Source organism: Macaca nemestrina, chromosome 10 (genome assembly GCF_043159975.1).
Source record: "Macaca nemestrina isolate mMacNem1 chromosome 10, mMacNem.hap1, whole genome shotgun sequence".
NCBI lineage: Eukaryota > Metazoa > Chordata > Mammalia > Primates > Cercopithecidae > Macaca > Macaca nemestrina.
In genome coordinates, this window is record NC_092134.1 from 110,465,902 (window position 1) to 110,485,983 (window position 20,082).

General features: G+C 40.5%; 2 protein-coding genes across 7 annotated transcripts in view; one reads left to right on the forward strand and one right to left on the reverse strand.

Moving 5' to 3' along the window:
* Positions 1–20,082, forward strand: part of LOC105484269 (antagonist of mitotic exit network 1 homolog) — a 58,502-nt gene that overhangs the window by 19,125 nt on the left and 19,295 nt on the right. For all 6 annotated transcript variants that reach the window (XR_011609250.1, XM_011745754.2, XM_011745749.3 and 3 more), the window contains 4 exons: positions 337–469; positions 7,744–7,888; positions 12,054–12,271; positions 12,594–12,650. Coding sequence is in view for 5 of the 6 variants with exons in the window: in XM_011745749.3 (XP_011744051.2) it covers positions 337–469; positions 7,744–7,888; positions 12,054–12,271; positions 12,594–12,650 (553 nt within the window). In the remaining variant the exon portion in view is untranslated. The remainder of the gene's footprint in view (positions 1–336; positions 470–7,743; positions 7,889–12,053; positions 12,272–12,593; positions 12,651–20,082) is intronic.
* LOC105484271 (electron transfer flavoprotein subunit beta lysine methyltransferase) overlaps positions 12,517–20,082 on the reverse strand; it is a 42,366-nt gene continuing 34,800 nt past the window's right edge. The window contains exon 5 of the mRNA XM_011745762.3: positions 12,517–14,842. The gene's annotated coding sequence lies outside the window, so the exon portion shown is untranslated. The remainder of the gene's footprint in view (positions 14,843–20,082) is intronic.

The window sequence follows — 20,082 nt, forward strand, 5'->3', positions numbered from 1 at the left end:
CTGTCTCGACCTTCTGGGCCCAAGCAATCCTCCCACCTCAGCCTCCCAAGTAGCTGGGACTACAGGCCTACACCACCATGCTCAGCTAATTTTTTTTTTTTTTTTTTTGTAGAGACGGTTTCACCATGTTGCTCAGGCTGGTCTCAAACTACTGAGCTCAAGCCATCCTCCTGCCTGGCCCTCCCAAGGTGTTGGGATTACAGGAGTGAGCCACCACACCCAGCCAAAATGTACACACTTTTATGAAAGGGCTAAGTGCTAACAAATAGCATTAAGACAAGTGTTAGGAATCAGTACAGGCCCAGTGTGATTTACTGTATTGTATTTGTATTTCAGATGCCTTTGGTGCTTCATGAAGAATATTTCCAGATATCTCACAGACATTAAGCCTTTGCCTCCCAACATAAAAGACAGACTGATTAAAATAATGAGCATGCAGGGACGGATAACAGATTCAAATATAAGTGAGGTAAGAATATGAATAACTGTAAAGCAAGCATATTATATTTTCTGTTTAGATATGGTTTTAGATTTTTGGAACAATGGTATATGGTAAGACTGGTCATCGTTTTTAATTTTTTTTTTTTTTTTTTTTGATACAGGGTCATGCTCCATTGCCCAGGCTGGAGTACAGTGGTGCAATCTCAGCTCACTGCAACCTCCGCTGCCTGGACTTAGGTGATCCCTCTTCAGCCTCCTGAGTAGATGGGACTATAGGTGTGCACCACCATGCCTGGCTAATTTTTGCATTTTTTTGTAGAGACAGGGTTTCACCATGTTGCCCAGGCTGGTCTCAAACTCCTGAGCTCAAGTGATCCATCTGCCTTAGCCTCCCAAAGTGCTGGGATTACAGGTGTAAGCCACCACGCCTGGCCTGCACTTTAGAATATTATAAAGTATAAGGGTTTTTTTTTTCCTTCCAGATAACCAAAATGTCCATATGTAATTATCAGGGGAACCCATCCCCAATATTTCAACATAGGTTCTTTCTATTTTCCCTAAGTGTCGACCAGTCTGAGAAATAAAGAGAAAGAGTACAAAGAGAGGAATTTTACAGCTGAGCCACTGGGGGCGACATCACATATCGGTAGGACCGTGATACCCACCTGAGCCGCAAAACCAAGTTTTTATTAAGGATTTCAAAAGGGGAGGAGGTGTACGAACAGGGAGTAGGTCACATACATTAAGGGGCAAAAAGCAGAGGAAAGGTCACATGCTTCTGAGGAAACAAGGCAAGGACAAAATCAGAACTCCTGATAAGGGTCTATGTTCAGCAGTACACATATTATCTTGATAAACATCTTAACAGAAAATAGGGTTTGAGAGCAGAGAACTGGTCTGACCTCAAATTTACCAGGGCTGGGGTTTCCCAATCCTAGTAAGCCTGAGGGTACTGCAGGAGACCAGAGCATAGCTCAGCCCTTATCTCAACCACATAGGACAGACACTCCCAGAGCGGCCGTTTATAGACCTCCCCCCAGGAATGCAATTCTTCTCCTAGGGTCTTAATATTAATATTCCTTGCTAGGAAAAAGAATTTTAGCGACATCTCTCCTACTTGCACGTCCGTTTATGGGCTCTCTGCAAGAAGAAAACTATGGCTCTTTTTGCCTGACCCCACAGGCAGTCAGACCTTATAGTTGTCCTCCCTGTTCCCTAAAATCGCTGTTATTCTGTTCTTTTTCAAGATGCACTGACTTCATGTTGTTCAAACACATATTTTACAATCAATTTGTATAGTTAATGCAATCATCTCAGTGGTCCTGAGGTGACGTACATCCTCAGCTCATGAAGATAACAGGATTAAGAGATTAAAATAAAGACAGGTATAAGAAATTATGAAAGTATTATTTGGGAAGTGATAAATGTCCATGAAATCTTCACAATTTATGTTCCTCTGCCATGGCTCCAGCTGGTCCCTCTGTTTGGGGTCCCTGACTTCCTGCAACATGTAATAGTTCCTAAAAAATCTTCTACCATTGTCTCAGTTACTTCTCTTGTGTCAACCAGAGTCATGGAGACTGAAAATCCAAGCAAAAAGGTTTATTGGTGGTTTTAGAATTGAATTCAAGGAACACAGATTCCAGAGGCATCTGAAATCATGTCCTAACTGTTTAATTCATATGTCTTAAGAGATATATGAGGTCTTTTAAAGAGAAAGGTGGGAGAGGGTTATCAAACAATTCATTAGTTAGAATAAGGGTTTCTAGGCAGAAATCCTTGATTCAGGGGTTTGGAAAAAGTTCAGTCATCAGCATAGCATAGTCTTTTCACAGGTGGCAGCAATTTCATCTGCAGCATCAGCAAGGACATTCTACAGTCAAGCAGTTGCAGAATGACATTCAGGAACAAAATGGTGTTGCTCTGGCCAGCTCCCATTAGCCTTCCATACACACTTGTCTTCATGGTACCTGTACCCTTGACCTCCATGTTTTCAAAAGGTTTAAAACTTTTTGGTCAAGACTCACAATAAGAAATATATGTTACATTGTGACTCTAGTACACAAACCACACTTAGGTGTAACAATATAATGTGTAGTACATTTTGGTCTTTTTTATTTAATTGTATTCTATTTAGTCTTATTTTATTGAAAAAATATTGATCACAGTCTGCTAAACTGATTTTGTCATCCATTCATGGATAATGACCAGTAGTTAAAAATCACTGTTCTCATCTATACTCTTCTTTTTTCAACTGCTATATTTTCATATTTAATATTTCCGATTCACCTTTTTATGGTTTCTTATTGTTTTATCTTATTAATCTTTTGTTATTTCTTTTAGCGTAATATTATGCTTATTAACATCTTTGGCCTCTCTGTTTTAATTCCTCTGCTCCTGATGGAATCAGTAATCTTTGTTTTTCTTTTGAAATAGTGGTGCTCTCTAGGTGTCTTGTTTTGGCCTGTGAGCATATTTCTGTATACTCTCTGGTAGTGGTAAGAGTAAAGGAGGCAAGACCCAAGTCTGTTTCAGCCCTATTGAGCTGACATAGGAAGTGGAGGCCTGGAGAGGGTCTGGAGTGATGAGCTGCAAGGCAGAGAGCCCCAAGCACCAGAAAAAGATAGTTAATCACTCTTCCTTCTGCTAAACAGCCCCTCAGATTAGGGCTTAACCTTCAGCCCCTGATTTTTAAAGGTTATTAAATAGCAGAGTAGATAATTTCCTTCAATACTACTCCTGTGTTATCTTTTGTATTTTTGCTATTTGTGTTTCAAAAATTGAAAATGATAGTAGTTTCTACACTACTTACATTTAAATATTGTCTTTGGATTTGCAGCCATCACCACTCTGCAGCCATCACCATCTAGTCTGCAGAGACTAGAACTGCCAATTGCTGTTGAGGGTGAGCGGTAACTATCCGGGCTGGTGGGATGGTGGCAAAATAATTTACCAAGACAGCTGTTGGTAAAGAAAGGCAGATTTATTAGATAATATGTGAAAATACATTGCAAGGGAGCAACGGGCAGAACCAGCAAGAGAGGACCCAACTGCCAGGAGACAAAGGCTTGTTGGAGATTTTATAGAATGGAACTTGGGCTGATTGACAGTTCCAAGGTAGCAGGGAGCTAACTTGCATCCTTCTGTCAGCCGAGGTGTTTGATGATAAATCGAAGTGTTTGGTGGTAAGCAGGAAGTTTGTGAGTTATGTACGTTGTCTGTGCAGGAAGGCTATATGTTCTGGACCATAAAGAAAGGCAGACCCATAGCTTATCTGCTTCCTTTTTTTTTCTTTCTTTTTTTTTTTTAAGACATAGTCTCGCTCTGTCGCCCAGGTTGGAGTGCAGTGGCGCAATCTCTGCTCACTGCAAGCTCCGCCTCCCAGGTTCACACCATTCTCCTCCCTCAGCCTCCCGAGTAGCTGGGACTGCAGGTGCCCACCACCCTGCCCGGCTAATTTTTTTTTTTTTTTGTATTTTCAGTAGAGACAGGGTTTCATTGTGTTAGCCAGGATGATCTCGATCTCCTGACCTTGTGATCCACCCACCTCAGCCTCCCAAAGTGTTGGGATTACAGGCATGAGCCATCGCGCCCAGCCTCTCTTTTTGTTTATATGTTCTGGACCATGAAGAAAGGCAGACCTATAGTTTATTTGTTTTCCCCTGGTCCTGCCAGCCTGACTCCCTTTCCCTAATTAGGACTCCACAATAGCTCTGACTTCACTTCACCTTCTGCCTAAAGCCTGTAATCAAAAGGAAGCAAGCTGTGATGATAGCACTCCAGCATGTATTTTTCTGTGGTTTTTGTTTGTTTGTTTTTTGAGACAGGGTCTCACTCTGTCACCCAGGGTAGAGTGCAGTAGCATAATCATGTCTCACCACAGCCTCAACCTCCTGGGCTCAGGTGACCCTCCCACCTCAGCCTCCTGAGTAGCTAGGACTACAGGCACCCGCTCCCACACCCAGCTAATTTTTGTGTTTTTTGTAGAGACAGGGTTTTACCATGTTGCCTAGGCTGGTCTTGAACCTCTGGGCTCAAGCAATCCGCCCACCTTGGCCTCCCAAAGATCTAGGATTATAAGTGTGAGCCACTGTGCCCAGCCTGCATGCTAGAGCATGTGACCAACCCTGTGACTTCACATTGGAATTGCACTTCAACGTGTCTTTAACGTTTCTTCTGCATTAACCTGATATACCTTTATTATAATGATTTATTTTCTTCATGTTAGCTTGCATTTGAACATAGATATCTTAGTAGTGTAGTTTGCTTGGCTCTGTGGAAGTAGAATAATATCTCCGGGTTCTTATTGTTGATGGTTCTGTTAAAGTATGTAATGTTATATGTGACTCGTAGATGAACCATTATGACACTGTGGAAAAATGGTGGTTTTCTTCACTTTTCCACCATCCACATTTCTTTGTGTCCCTTTAGCTTATACATCAGTGACAGGTTTTTGTTTGATGGCAATCCTTACTATTTTTTAAACCTAATTTTAGCTGAGTTAAAAAGGAGGGGTGAAGAGGGTGAATGAAATAGAAAAATAAGACATGATTTTTCTGGGTACTCTCCCTCTAGACTCCATTCTTAACAAGAGTCCTGCTTATGACATTATTCAAAAAGCCAGATACAGCATCTGTTACAAAGTTACGCACATCTTTGGATGGCTGTTTTTGAAGTATTTTGTAAATCTTTTTGTACTCTCTGGATGCAGAAGGCCTTTTTAAACATGATACCAAAGTTGGAAACCAAGAAAAAAAAGATGGATGGGTTTGATTACTTAAAAATACAGACTTCCTTATGGCAAGAAGGAAAAAAAAAGAAACGAAGTCAAAAACTTGGAAAAATATTTACAATATGTATGAAAATCTAGGGGCTTTTTTATCTTGACAATATAAAGAATCCCTCCAAACCAATAAGAAAAAAACAAAACAACCAAATAAAAAACCAGAAGAATCAGGAACTACTCAGAGGAAAAAATACAAATCTCCAATAACATATCAAAGGATATTTAACCTTACTAGTCATCAAAGTGACAGTTTGCCTTTCAGTTTGGCAGAGACTTGAAAAAAATCCCCAAACCCAATGTTAGCAATAGTGTGGAGAAACTGTCACTTTTATCTCCTGCTAGTGAGAGTGTAAATTGATTTTAAAAAACCTTTTAGAAGGACAGTTTGGCATTAACTATTAAAAATTCTAAAGATTTGCTTATTATTAACTCAACAATTTACTTCCTGTAGAAATCTCAGGGAGATAATAGAAAAGTACACAGGTATATTCATTATAATATAATTTATGATAATAAGCATAGTTATGTATAGCATATATTATAAGCAAGACACCTTTATTTCTCACAACATATCCTGTTATAATAATAAGGCTAGTAAAGCACAGAGAGAAAACTGAGCTTGATCGCAATCATAGGGTTCCAACTTGGACAGTCTGCCTGCAAAGCACATGTTCTTAATCATGGCACAACATTGCCTACCTAAAACCACCTAAATGTTCAGCTCAAGTGTTTGCCAGTGTAGGATGCATTTAATAAGTTATGGTACTTGCAGAAAATGGAATAATATACAACTACAATCTATTGACTTTATAAAAAGTGCTCATCTTATATGTGATCTGATCCTGTTGTTCTTCAAAGGGTTTTTTAAACTCAAAAAACATCAAAATGAATATATACAGCCATAAAACCATGTCCTTTACAGCAGCATGGATACAGCTGGAGGCCATTATCCTAAGTGAATTAATGCAGACACAGAAAACCAAATACCGCATGTTCTCACTTATAAGTGGGAGCTAATCATTGGGTGCACACAGACATAAAGATGGGAAAAATACACACTGGGGACTTCAAAAGGGAGGAAGGAGGAAGGGAAGCAAGGGTTGAAAAACTACCTGTCAAGTACTGTGTTCACTATTTGGGTGATGGGTTCAGTTGAAGCCTAAACTTCAGCATCACACAGTATATCCCTGTAACAAACCTGCATGTGTACCCCCAATCTAACATTTTTTAAAAACTAATATAATTTTATCTCTGGGTATTGGTATTATGGGTAATTTTAGTTATAGAGGTCAAAAGTTTAGGCTTTGGAATTAAAAGGACCTGGGTTCCAATCCCAGCTCTGCTCCTTTGGCTATGTTCTTTATGTTGGCTGCTTAAGCTCTCAGGGTCTTAATTCCCATTGGTAAAATGGCAATGACCAATCCCTTGCAGGGGCGGGGGGCGGGGGGCGAGGGTTGAGAGAGAGAGAGAGAATATTAAATAACATAATGTAGGCCAGGCACTGTGGCTCACGCCTGTAATCCCAGCACTTTGGGAGGCCGAGGTGGGTGGATCACCTGAAGTCAGGAGTTCGAGACCAGCCTGACCAAGATGGAGAAACCCCATCTCTACTAAAAAATACAAAATTAGCCGGGTGTGGTGGTGCATGCCTGTAATCCCAGCTACTGGGAGGCTGAGGCAGGAGAATCGCTTGAACCCAGGAGGCGGAGGTTGCAGTGAGCCGAGATCGTGCCATTGCACTCCAGCCTGGGCAACAAGAGTAAAACTCCATCTCAAAAAATAAATAAAATAAAATAAAAAATAACATAATGTATATGACAGTACCTTTCCTGGTAAGCATCTAATAAATAGAAATCATTATTCTTATAATTTATTATAATTTTTCTAAATTGAATGCTTTACAATAATAATACATTATTTTATTTTCAGAAAGGTAAAGCCATTTCTATTTTGGAAAAAAAGAACAGAAAAATACTCCCAGGAAAGAGCTCAGAATGCTTAGGAATTAATCTATTATTTGTCAACCTCAAGAAAACACCCAGTAATACTGGGGTATTGTATTAGCTCCCAAAAATAATGATACAGAAGGTAAATGTTCTAGATAAGCAATACTAGTGCTCTGTAAGCACTTGGTTTACAAGTGATTAAAGACTCAGACTTCCTAAGCACAGAGGCACATAGGGAGAGTCTCTAATGCTAGCAACTACCAGAAGATTATTACTCACTGCCACATTGGTTAAGCTTCTCAGGTCTACGGATCCTTTCCCTGAATTAGCCATCTCAACAGTACTTTGTGTCCCAAGAAGGACTTTGCCGGCACTGAAAGCTGCACCTCCCGCTGGAAGTAGATGTGGTTTCCCCTGCTTGATGTGTCTGTCTCCACATGGATATGCTTCTGTATTCTTTGCTGTATTTTACATCAGCCACTTGTCTGTTATGACCACCAAAACACTGAATATGGAACATTTATATTTATAGAAAGAAATAATTTTTTCAAAATCACTTATTTGTTACAGATTTTACATCCTGAAGTCCAAACTCTAGACCTACGGAGCTGCGATATATCAGATGCTGCTCTCCTGCACTTGTCTAACTGTAGAAAACTGAAGAAATTAAATTTAAATTCTTCAAAAGGAAACCGAGTTTCTGTAACTTCAGAAGGTATATTTATTAACACTGTGTAGATTACTATTCACTATCTGGTAAAACTGTGGAGTAAGGGAGAAAATACGTCAAAAGAGAGTATGAAGAAGTCAAAGAAATACAAATTATGTTTATCAGTAAAAACATTCAGACTAAGAAAATAATCCAAGTTAGAATTCTTGCTTATAAGCAGTGCTCAAAGTTAAGAAAGACAGTGGGTAAGTCACTACCTTGTATTTTAAACATATTTAAAATAAACATGGGCCAGGCTAGGTAGCTTATGCCAGTAATCCCAGCACTTTTTTAGCTGGGAGGCCGGCAGACTGCTTGAGCCGAGGAGTTTGATATCAGCCTGGCCAGCATGGTGAACTGTCCCCCACCCCCACCTCGTCTCTACAAAAAATACAAAAGTTAGCCAGGCATGGTGGTGCACCCTGTAGTCCCAGCTACTTAGGAGGCTGAGGCAGGAGAATCCCTTGAGCCTGGGAGGTAGAGGTTGCAATGAGCCGAGATTGCATCACTACTCCAGCCTAGGTGACACGGAGACTCTGTCTCAAAGAAATAAAAAATAGGCTGGGCGTGTTGGCTCACGCCTGTAATCACAGCAATTTGGGAGGCTGAGGTGGGCAGATCACGAGGTGAGGTGGAGACCATTCTGGCTAACACAGTGAAACCCCATCTCTACTAAAAAATACAAAAAATTAGCCAGGCATGGTGACATGTGCCTGTAGTCCCAGCTACTTGGTAGGCTGAGGCAGGAGAATTGCTTGAACCTGGGAGGTGGAGGTTGCAGTGAGCCGAGATTGTGCCACTGCACTCCCGCCTGGGCAACAGAGCAAGACTCCGTCTCAAAAAAAATAAAATTAAAATTAAAACTAAAAAAAAAAAATGGATACGTATGTCTATATTTTAAATATTTTGCCTGGTATAGTGGAACAAGAAATGACCAGTTCATATTTTGTTAAGGCTTTTTTGATGCCATATTACAAAAGAATTAATCATCAGAGTAAAGTTACCAGGTATTCTCCTATCAGTTTGTGTAATGCATAGTTTTTAATAGCTAGACAAACTGCATTGTTCAGTGTCACTATTACATGAATTAGTAAATCTTTACCTTTTTTCCCCCATAGATCTCTTTTTTTCAATATTTGGTTTGCATTAATATTTATATTTATTTATTTATTTAAGACAGTGTCTTGCTCTGTCACCCAAGCTGGAATGCAGTGGCACAATCTTGGCTCACTGTAGCCTCAACCTCCCAGGCTCAAGCGATCCTCCCACCTCAGCCTCCCAAGTAGCTGGGACCGCAGGTGTGCACCACCATCCCCTGCTAATTTTTTATTTTTAGTAGAGTCGAGGTCTCACTATGTTGCCCAGGCTTCTCTTTTTTTTTTCAATATAAGAAAGGAGGACTTTTTTGGCCTACTTAGGTTTCTAGAAAATTCTGTGGGTAGTTGAGTATATTTTGCAGTCATCTTGGTTAGCAAGTTAGGATATTCATAATATTGCAAAAAAGCATAAGTTTTAAAATGTTTACATAAATAATAACTCACTAAAAAGAACTTCAATAAAACCACATTTCTCTACACTCACACCACACTTCTGACAGCAAATGTGTGGGGTTTTTTCACACCAAACAATTCTCCAACTCTCTGGACACCATCTGGGTGCCCTACAATTTAATTCAATTCTGACACTACCTGGAGTTAGCATCAGATCCCACAAGTTAAGGGCTCAGTCCCACAAGACTATCCCCACTTCAGATGCCAATTGCAAGACCAGGCCTCTGGTACACATGACTGACCAACTATAAATGGAGGGTTTCCATGACCTCCTCCATTCGATAATTTGTCAGAATGGCTCACAAAACTCAGGGAATCACTTTTGTTACATTTACCAGTTTATTCTAAAAGATTATAAAGGACACTGATGAACAGCAAGATGAAGAGTACATAAGGTGAGGTCTGGAAGCGCAGGAGCCTCTGTCCCCGTGGACTTGGAATACATTGCCCTCCCAGCATGTGGATGCATTCACCAACACAGAAGCTCATCAAGTCTCCTTGTTCAAGAGGTTTTTTGTTTTTACTTCTTCTTTTTCTTTTCTTTTCTTTTTCTTTCTTTTTTGAGACAGAGTCTCACTCTATCGCCCAGGCTTGAGTGTAGCCATCTCAGCTCACTGCATCCTCCACCTCTGGGTTCAAGAGATTCTCCTGCCTCAGCCTCTGGAGTAGCTGGGATTACAGGCGTGTAACACCACGCCCAGCTAATTTTTGTATTTTTAGTAGAGACGGGGTTTCACCATGTTGGCCAGGCTGCTCTCAAACTCCTGAGCTCAAGTAATCTGCCCGCCTCGGCCTCCCAAAGTGTTGGGATTACAGGCATGAGCCACTGCCCTTGGCCAAGAATTTTTTTTTTCTTTTCTTTTTTTTTTTTTTGAGAGGGAGTCTTGCTCTGTTGCCCAGGCTGGAGTGCAGTGGTGCAATCTCGGCTCACTGCAACCTCCACCTCCCGGGTTCAAGCGATTCTCCTGTCTCAGCCTCCTGAGTAGCTGGGATTACAGGCACGTACCACCATGCCCAGCTAATTTTTGTATTTTTAGTAGGGACAGGGTTTCACCATGTTGATCAGGCTGGTCTTGAACTCCTGACGTTGTGATCTGCCTGCCTCAGCCTCCCAAAGTGCTGGGATTACAGGCGTGAACCACCACATCCATCCCAAGAGTTTTTATAGAGCTTAATCCCCATCCCCTATTCCCTGCTGTCCCTGACCCCCACCTCGCCAAAGGTCTGTGGACTGAGCTGAATATTCTAACCTTCTAATCACTTGATTTTTCTGGAGACAGGCCCCAACCTTAGGCTGTCTAAGGGTCCTGTGCTGTCACCTCATTAGCCTAAACTTAGGTGTGATCAAAAGGGGCTTATTATGACTAACAAAAGGTACTCCTATCACTCAGGAAATTCCAAGGCTTTTTGGAGCTCTATGTCAGGGACTGAGAACAAAGGTCAAATATAGTTCTTATTGTATCACAACTTCCATGCTGGATACTGGTAAATAAAATAACTGGTCTTAAGGAAAAAAAAAAGTTCGTTCTTAAGATATGGAAAACAGTAGGAATGACCTGCTCATGAATTTACCATATTCCCTTCTGTGTGTTTTGCCCACAAAGGTATCCTTTTTTTTTTTTTTTTTTTTTTTTTTTTGAGACGGAGTCTCGCTCTGTCGCCCAGGCTGGAGTGCAGTGGCCCGATCTCGGGTCAACCGCCTCCCGGGTTGACGCCATTCTCCTGCCTCAGCCTCCCGAGTAGCTGGGATTACAGGCGCCCGCCACCTCATCCGGCTAATTTTTTTGTATTTTCAGTAGAGACAGGGTTTCACCGTGTTAGCCAGGATGGTCTCGATCTCCTGACCTTGTGATCCACCTGCCTCAGCCTCCCAAAGTGCTGGGATTACAGGCATGAGCCACCATGCTCAGCCCCATAAAGGTATCTTTTGACAGTGCTACCATGTTTGTTTATGACCAAAGGGCCCAGGATCCCCAAAGTACTCTTTTATTTATGTGCACACATCTCCAGTGTACACTTGTATCAGTTTGACTGGATTTAAAGACTTCTCTTTTTTGACCATCAGAAAAATGTAAGATTGGTCCAGGCTAACAGAAGGAGCATGGTGGTAGAAAATAAATTCACTTTTGAGAACAGAGTCAAAGTGGAGGGAGAGAGAATACATAGGCATAGCTATAAATTTCTAACCATAAGCATGAAGACCATGACCGAAACCATTTGTGCAGTTTAACTTTTGGTTTCCCTCCAAAGTCCACAAGAAAATTAACTTGATTACTTGAAAATTTTTGTTTTAACCAAAAGGAGAATCGCCTACTATTTAACTATCTAATTGGGTTCTGAATGACTTTTGGCTATTTCCTAAAAGCAATTCAACCTGTGGACAATAAAGCCTTGCCATTAATTGCTGATACTACAGACTGTGTAGAAAATTCCTGAAACATTCCAAGAGAGTTCTGAATAATGACAGCATCACTGGAAAAATCAGTATATCCTCACAGGTGGACTACTTTGAAAAGCGCTAACACTGAATTGGTGATTGCTAAAATGAAAATCAGTCACATTTCTCATGTCTACATATACATACATATAGCTTATTGATACATAATTATATTTTCTCCCAGGAATAAAAGCTGTGGCTTCATCTTGTTCATACCTACATGAAGCTTCTTTGAAAAGATGCTGCAATCTCACTGATGAAGGAGTCGTTGCTCTTGCACTCAATTGCCAGCTGCTAAAGATCATCGATTTAGGTGGCTGCTTAAGTATTACTGATGTGTCCTTACATGCATTAGGAAAAAACTGCCCATTTTTGCAGTGTGTTGACTTTTCAGCTACTCAGGTAAATGACATATAGGCTTCAAACATATGGACTATGTGTTTACCAAATGTGTTTTCATGACTAATGAGAACATATAACAATTAGTTCATTTTGTTTTTGTTGAAACTATTGACCACTTCATGCTTTTAGTGGTTAAGTAATTGCGATATATTTTGGCATATTCCTCTCAATTAAGTAACAAGGGTGGAAGTTATATATGGCTAAAACACATGTTTGATGAATGGGAGGCAATAAGACTATATCTAAATAATGAATACATTTTAGAAAATTCTACTTCCATTGTCTGGATTCATGGACTGTGTTTCTTTTTCCCTTTGCTTAGGTATCTGACAGTGGTGTGATTGCACTTGTTAGTGGACCTTGTGCCAAGAAATTAGAGGTAATTTAAAAATAATTATAAAGATGGTGGTGATTAAATGTTTATATTCTCAGAAATTATTTTTAAAACCTAGCAGAGAACCAATGCTTTATCAATTAAATATTTAAGGGACTTTGTTGGTGGGGTTTGTATCTCTTTATTGCCAGAGTAAATAAAAATTGTTAAGTTAGGAAATAAAATAAAGGTGCTTTAAAATAAAAACTCATTTTACTTCCAATAAAAGGCTTTATTTCCCAGAAGTTTTAGCTGCTAACAGATTTAAGAATCAGCTTATTATGGATGAAGATTATGAATGTTTATCAGTGTAAAGTCATATTATTTATAATAGGATTTCAGGTCTTAATGATATTTCTACCAGGAGTACTAATTCTCTTGACATCCTGTCATCCTATTTTTCTTGATAGCCACATTGTATGATCATTTAAAAAAAAATTTTTTTTTTTTTTTTTTGAGATAGAGTCTCGCATTGTTGCCCAGGCTGGAGTGCAGTGGCATGGTCTCGGCTCACTGCAACCTCTATCTCCCAGGTTCAAGCAGTTCTTGTGCCTCAGCCCCTCAAGCAGCTGGGATTACAGACGTGTGCCACCAGCTAATTTTTGTATTTTTAGTAGAGACGGGGTTTTACTATGTTGGCCAGGCTGGTCTCAAACTCCAGACCTCAGGTGATCAGACCACCTTGGCCACCCAAAGTGCTGGGATTACAGGAGTGAGCCACCGCACCCGGCCTAAAAAAGCTCTTAAACTTGTGTTCATCCTTTGAATTGAATCACTAATACACTTGTTTGTTTTTTTTTTTGAGACAGAGTCTCGCTCTGTCGCCCAGGCTGGAGTGCAGTGGCTGGATCTCAGCTCACTGCAAGCTCTGCCTCCTGGGTTTATGCCATTCTCCTGCCTCAGCCTACCGAGTAGCTGGGACTATAGGCGCCCGCCACCTCGCCCAGCTAGTTTTTTTGTATTTTTTTTTTTAGTAGAGATGGGGTTTCACCACGTTAGCCAGGATGGTCTCTATCTCCTGACCTCGTGATCCGCCCGTCTTGGCCTCCCAAAGGGCTGGGATTACAGGCTTGAGCCACCGCGCCTGGCCCACTAATACACTTGTAACCTATTTCTAAATATATTAAGAAGCCTTTTATTCCAGGATTTTGGTTTTCGCCTTCCCCAGTTGACAAGTGGTATAACAGTTTATACCACTTGTATAACAGTGCAGTTTAACAGTAAGCTACATCAAATCCTTTTTGGAAGTAAGCAGCTATAAATGAATTATAAAAATGTTAGTAAAAATAACTATTTTAATAGGGTACAGTGGTGCATGCCTGTAGTCCCAGCTACTCAGGGAGGCTGAGGCAGGAGGATCTCTTGAACCCAAGAGTTGGAGTCCAGCCTGGCAACATAGTGAGACCTTGTATCTTAAATAAATTAATTACTTTCTTCATTTTAATATTTATTTATTTATTTAGAGATGGAGTCTTGCTCTGTCGCCCAGGCTGGAGTGCAGTGGTGTGATCTCAGCTCACTGTAATCTCCATGTCCCAAGTTCAAGCGATTCTCCAGCCTCTGTCTCCTAAGTTGCTGGGACTACAGGCATGTGCTAACCACATCCAGCTAATTTTTATATTTTTTTATTAGAGACAGGGTTTTGCCATGTTGGCCAGGCTGGCCTCAGACTTCTGACCTCAGGTGATACACCCCCCTCGGCCTCCCAAAGTGCTAGGATTATAGGTGTGAGCCACCATGCCCGACCATAAATACATTTGTTTAAAAAGCCAACTATTGTAATGGAATGACAATGCATGTTTTTGCCAAAATATTTATCCTTGAGTTATTGCCCAAAGAGATTCTTTTTTGTGATCTGATATATCTGGGTCTTGGTAGCATATATATTTTTTAAATATTTTATTAAGAACCATGTTAGGCTGGGCATGGTGACTTATGCCTATAATCCCAGCACTTTGGGAGGCCGAGACAGGTGGATCACCTGAAGTCAGGCGTTCAAGACCAGCCTGGCCAACATGGAAAAACCCCATCTCTACTAAAAATACAAAAATCAGCTGGGCATGATGGCAAGTACCTGTAATCCCAGCTACTTGGGAGGCTGAGGCAGGAGAATCGCTTGAACCTGGGAGGTGGGAGGTTTCAGTGAGCCGAGATTGCACCATTGCACTCCAGCCTGGGCAACAGGAATGAAACTCCATCTTGAAAAAAAAAAGAAAGAAAGAAAGAAATTACCATATTATTATTATACCAAGTTTTGAATTCCAAGTTGCATCCTAAATGCAGGAGCAGTAATTTTTGGTATTTCAAGTGCAAACATTTGTCGAGCACTTACTGTTATGCCAGGCTGTATACTAACTGCATTATATTCACTAGGTTATGTAATGCTTACAACATTATCCTGTAATTACTATAATTTTAAATAAAGTTCTCAGTTAACTTAATCACCTTCAAATAAAACCACCAAGAAATTAGTTGTTATGCATGATAGTAAACATACTAACATATTTACCTCAGCATTATAAAATTAAGAGCCCCAACCTAAGCAGAATGAGAACAAAATTCAATAACCAGTAAGTGTTGGTGACTGTAGTGCCATATCATTACATTTTTTATTTTTTGTTTTCTAAAGATTATTCCAAAGTGCCAAAACATTTTAATGGAAATTTATTAGAAATTTATTAGAACTTAATGCCTTCCTTAAACAAAGTAGAGTGAATATACTTTTAAAAAAATTGTTTTGTTTTGTTGAGACAGGGTCTTGTTATGTTGCCCATGCTGGTCTCAAACTCCTGGCCTCAGTGATCCCCCTGTCCTGACCTCCTAAAGTGCTGGATCACTACAGGTGTGAGCCACATGCTTGGCCTGAGTGAATATACTTTAACCTTTGGTTTATAGCATCCTCTGACTCAAACTGAAGGACAAACTTAAATTTTGTTTTTTGAGACAGGGTCTTGTTCTGTCACCCGGGGTGGAGTACACGGGCCCGATCATGGCTTACGGCAGCCTTGACTGCCCTGGCTCAAGCAGTCCTCCCACCTCAGCTGCCTGAATAGCTGGGGCTACATGTGCCACCACTCCTGGCTACTTTTTTATTTTTTGTAGAGCCGGGTCTTGCCATGTTGCCCAGGATGATCTCGAACTCCTGGACTCAAGCAATTCTGCCTTGACTTCCCAAAGTGCTGGAATTACAGGTATAAGCCACCATGTCTGGCTTAAATTTTTTTTTTCTTTTTTTTTTTTTTGAGACAGAGTTTCGCTTTTGTGGCCCAGGCTAGAGTGCAATGGTGCAATCTCAGCTCACTGCAACCTCCGCCTTCCGGGTTCAAGCAATTCTCCTGCCTCAGCCTCCCAAGTAGCTAGGATTACAGGCAGCTGCCACCACGTCCAGCTAATTTTTGTATTTTTAGTAGAGCCAGGGTTTCACCATGTTGGCCAGGCTGGTCTCAAACACCTGATTTCAGGTGATCCACCCTCCTTGGCCTCCCAAAGTGCTGGGATTACAGGTGTGAGCCATTGCACCCAGCCCTAACTATTTTTTTTTTTTAACTGACTACTCTCATAGGTAATGCAGAGGCCTACCTTTCATCACATTTTAATCTGTTGCTTTTAATTTGTTCTATTCTGGGAAATTAAATTATTAATGTTGCTAAATTATTTATAATTTGGAAATCAATTTGATTAAAGGTCTAAGGACCTTTACTAAAGATTGACAAGAAGCCAAATGCGGTAGCTCACTTCTGTAATTTCAGCACTTTGGGAGGCCAAGGCAAGTGGATCCCTTGAGCCCAGGAGTTCGAGAACAGCCTGGGCAACATAGTGAAACCTTGTCCTTATGAAAAATACAGGCTGGGCACGGTGGCTCATGCTTGTATTCCCAGCACTTTGGGAGGCCAAGGCGGGTGGATCACCTGAGGTTGGGAGTTTGAGACCAGCCTGACTAACATGAAGAAACCCTGTCTCTACCAAAAATACAAAATTAGCCAGGTGTGGTGGCTCATGCCTGTAATCCCAACTACTCAGGAGGCTGAGGCAGGAGAATCGCTTGAACCCAGGAGGCAGAGGTTGTGGTGAGCTGAGATCACACCATTGCACTTCAGCCTGGGCAACAAGAGCAAAACTCCATCTAAAAAAAAAAAGGAAAAATACAAAAATTGGCCAGACATGGTGGCTCACGCCTGTAATCCCAGCCCTTTGGGAGGCCGAGGCAGGTGGATCACGTGAGGTCGGAGTTCGGAGACGAGCCTGACCAACATGGAGAAACCCTGTCTCTACTGAAAATACAAAATTAGCTGGGTGTGGCAGTACATGCTACTCAGGAGGCTAAGGCTTGAACCTGGGAGGTAGAGGTTGCAGTGAGCTGAGATCATGCCATTGCACTCAGTCTGGGCAACAAAAGCGAAACTCCATCTAAAAAAAAAAAAAAAATTAGCCAGAGGTGGTGGTGCATGCCCGTACTCCCAGCCACTCGGGAAGCTGGGGTGGGGAGATCAATTGAACTTGGGAGGTTGAGGCTACAGTGAACTGTGTTTGCACCACTGCACCCCAGCTTGGGGAACAGAGTGAGACGTTGTCTCAAAAAAATTAAAAAATTATAACATTAAAGAAAAAAAAGATCGACAAGCACTCAGTACAAACTTATGTTACAACATTTAGCAAATATCATGATCGTTTCTGAAATCTCTGTTGATCATTGTGTTCATCATCTTGTTCATTTTATCCTCAGCTTTTAATACAATTCCAGATACATGGTAGTACCTCAACAAATGTTTTCACATTCTTGGCCTTATATTACAGTCATTTCATAAGTTTCTACAAAAATCCTTATAATTAAAATTTAATTTGCAGTATAAAATTTCATTTATTAATAAATATTAAGCATTTACTGTTCTAGATCCCGGCACATCAGAGAACAGACTGTCCATATGATGTAACATACTTTACTTGTTTTTTATTGTTGGTAATTCAGATTGTTTCTGGTTTTTAACTATTAGAAATAATTATATATTGGGACAATCACTTTTCCTTCCGTTGCTATAATGAACTCCCCAAAATGGAACAAATGGATTAATAGGTATGAATACTTTTTTAACAGTCCTAAATTGTTTTCCATAAAAGTTATGCTATGAGTATGCAATTTCAGTAAGACCCTAATCTGCCAGAATTTTCTTTTTAATGCCTTCATTTAATTTGGTTTTTGTTGTTGTTGTTGTTTTTGAGACAGAGTTACACTTTGTCACTCAGGCTGGTATGCAGTGATCTCGGCTCACTGAAACCTCCACCTCCCAGGTTCAAGCGAGTCTTCTGCCTCAGCTTCCCAAGTAGCTGGGACTACAGGTGCACACCACCACACCCAGCCAATTTTTGTATTTTTAGTAGAGATGGGGTTTCACTGTGTTGGCCATGCTGGTCTTGAACTCCTGATCTCAGGTGATCTGCCTGCCTTGGCCTCCCAAAGTGCTGGATTTGTTCTTTTTCTAAAATAATGTTACAGCTGGGTGCAGTAGCTCACGCCTGTAATCCCAACACTTTGAGAGGCGAGGCCGGTGGATCACTTGAGGTCAGAGTTTGAGGCCAGCCTGACCAACGTGGTGAAATCCTGTCTCTACTACAAATACAAAAATTAGCCAGGCGTGGTCGCACACGCCTGTAATCCCAGCTACTCGGGAGGCTGAGGCAGAAGAATCACTTGAACCCTGGAATGGAGGTTGCAATGAGCCGAGACTGCTCCATTGCACTCCAGCCTGGGCAACAAGAATGAAACTCTGTCTCAAAAAAACATAAAGTAAAATAAAATAAAATAATGTTACATCTAAAGCCACGCTCAATTATTCTCCCTTTCTGCCTTCAGAGGTAACCACTATCCTAAATATGATTATGTATCTCTCCTTCCATGTTTGGATACCTTTTCTTTTTTTCCTTCCTGTGGACCCTGCTCAGACAGAAATGGATACTTTTTCTATTATGTATAAATCCATAAATATGACATAGCCTTGTTTTATATGTTTTCAAATTTTACATAATAGCTTCATAATATATGTCCCTTTACAATTTGTGTTATTCAAAATTATTTTCTGAAATTTTTCAGGTGTAATTGAGGTATAATTTACATACAAGAAAATTCATTCATTTTATGTGCATAGTTGGACAAATGTTGGTAATTGTTATACAGCCATATAACCACCACCACAATTGATACATAAACATTTTTATCACCCTAAAAAGTTGTCTGTTTTCTCTGTGGTTTTATTTTGTTTTTTTGTCTCTAGTCCTTTGTAGTTGATCCCCTTCTGTGACCCTCTCTTAGGCAACCACTGATTTACTTTGTCATTGTTTTGGCTTTTCTATAGTTGTATATAAATTCAACTTTATATAAATATAATTTGATGTAAATGGAATTCTGCAGAATATAATATAGTATTTTGGGTATTATTTCTTTATTTTACTTCCTTCACTTAGCATAGTGTTTGCAAGATTGATCCATGTTGTTGCATATGTTAATATTTCATTTCTTTTTTTTTTTTTTCCCCGAGATAGAGTCTCACTCTGTTGCCCAGGCTGGAGTGCAGTGACACAATCTCAGCTCACTGCAACCTCCATCTCCCAGGTTCAAATGATTCTCCTGCCTCAGCCTCCCGAGTAGCTGGGAATACAGGCACGTGCCACCACGCCCAGCTATTTTTTTTGTATTTTTAGTAGAGACGAGGGGTTTCACCATGTTAGCCAGGATGGTCTCGATCTCCTGACTTCGTGATCCACCCACCTCGGCCTCCCAAAGTGCTAGGAGTACAGGTGTGCGCCACCACGCTCAGCCCCTTCTTATTGCTAAGTAGTATTCTATAGTATGGATAGGCCATAATTTATTTATAATTTTACCATGTGATGCAAAGATAAATAGCTGGGATTTAATTAAACTTAAAAAGAGCTTTTGCACAGCAAAAGGAACAGTCAGCAGAGTAAACAGATAACCCACAGAGTGGGAGAAAAATCTTCACAATCTATACATCTGACAAAGGACTAATATCCAGAATCTAGAACAAACTCAAATTAGCAAGAAAAAAAGCAAACAGTCCCATCAAACAGTGGGCTAAGAACATGAATAGACAATCCTCAAAAGAAGATATACAAATGGCCAACAAACATAAAAAAATGCTCAACATCACTAATGATTGGGGAAATGCAAATCAAAACCACAATGCGATACCACCTCCTGTAAGAATGGCCATAATCAAAAAAATCAAAAAATAATAGATGTTGGTGTGGATGCAGTGAACAGGGAACACTTCTACACTGCTGGTGGGAATGTAAACTAGCACAACCACTATCGAAAACAGTGTGGAGATTCCTTAAATAACTAAAAGTAGAAGTACCATTTGATCCAGCAATCCCACTACTGGGTGTCTACCCAGAGAAACGGAAGTCATTATACGAAAAAGATACT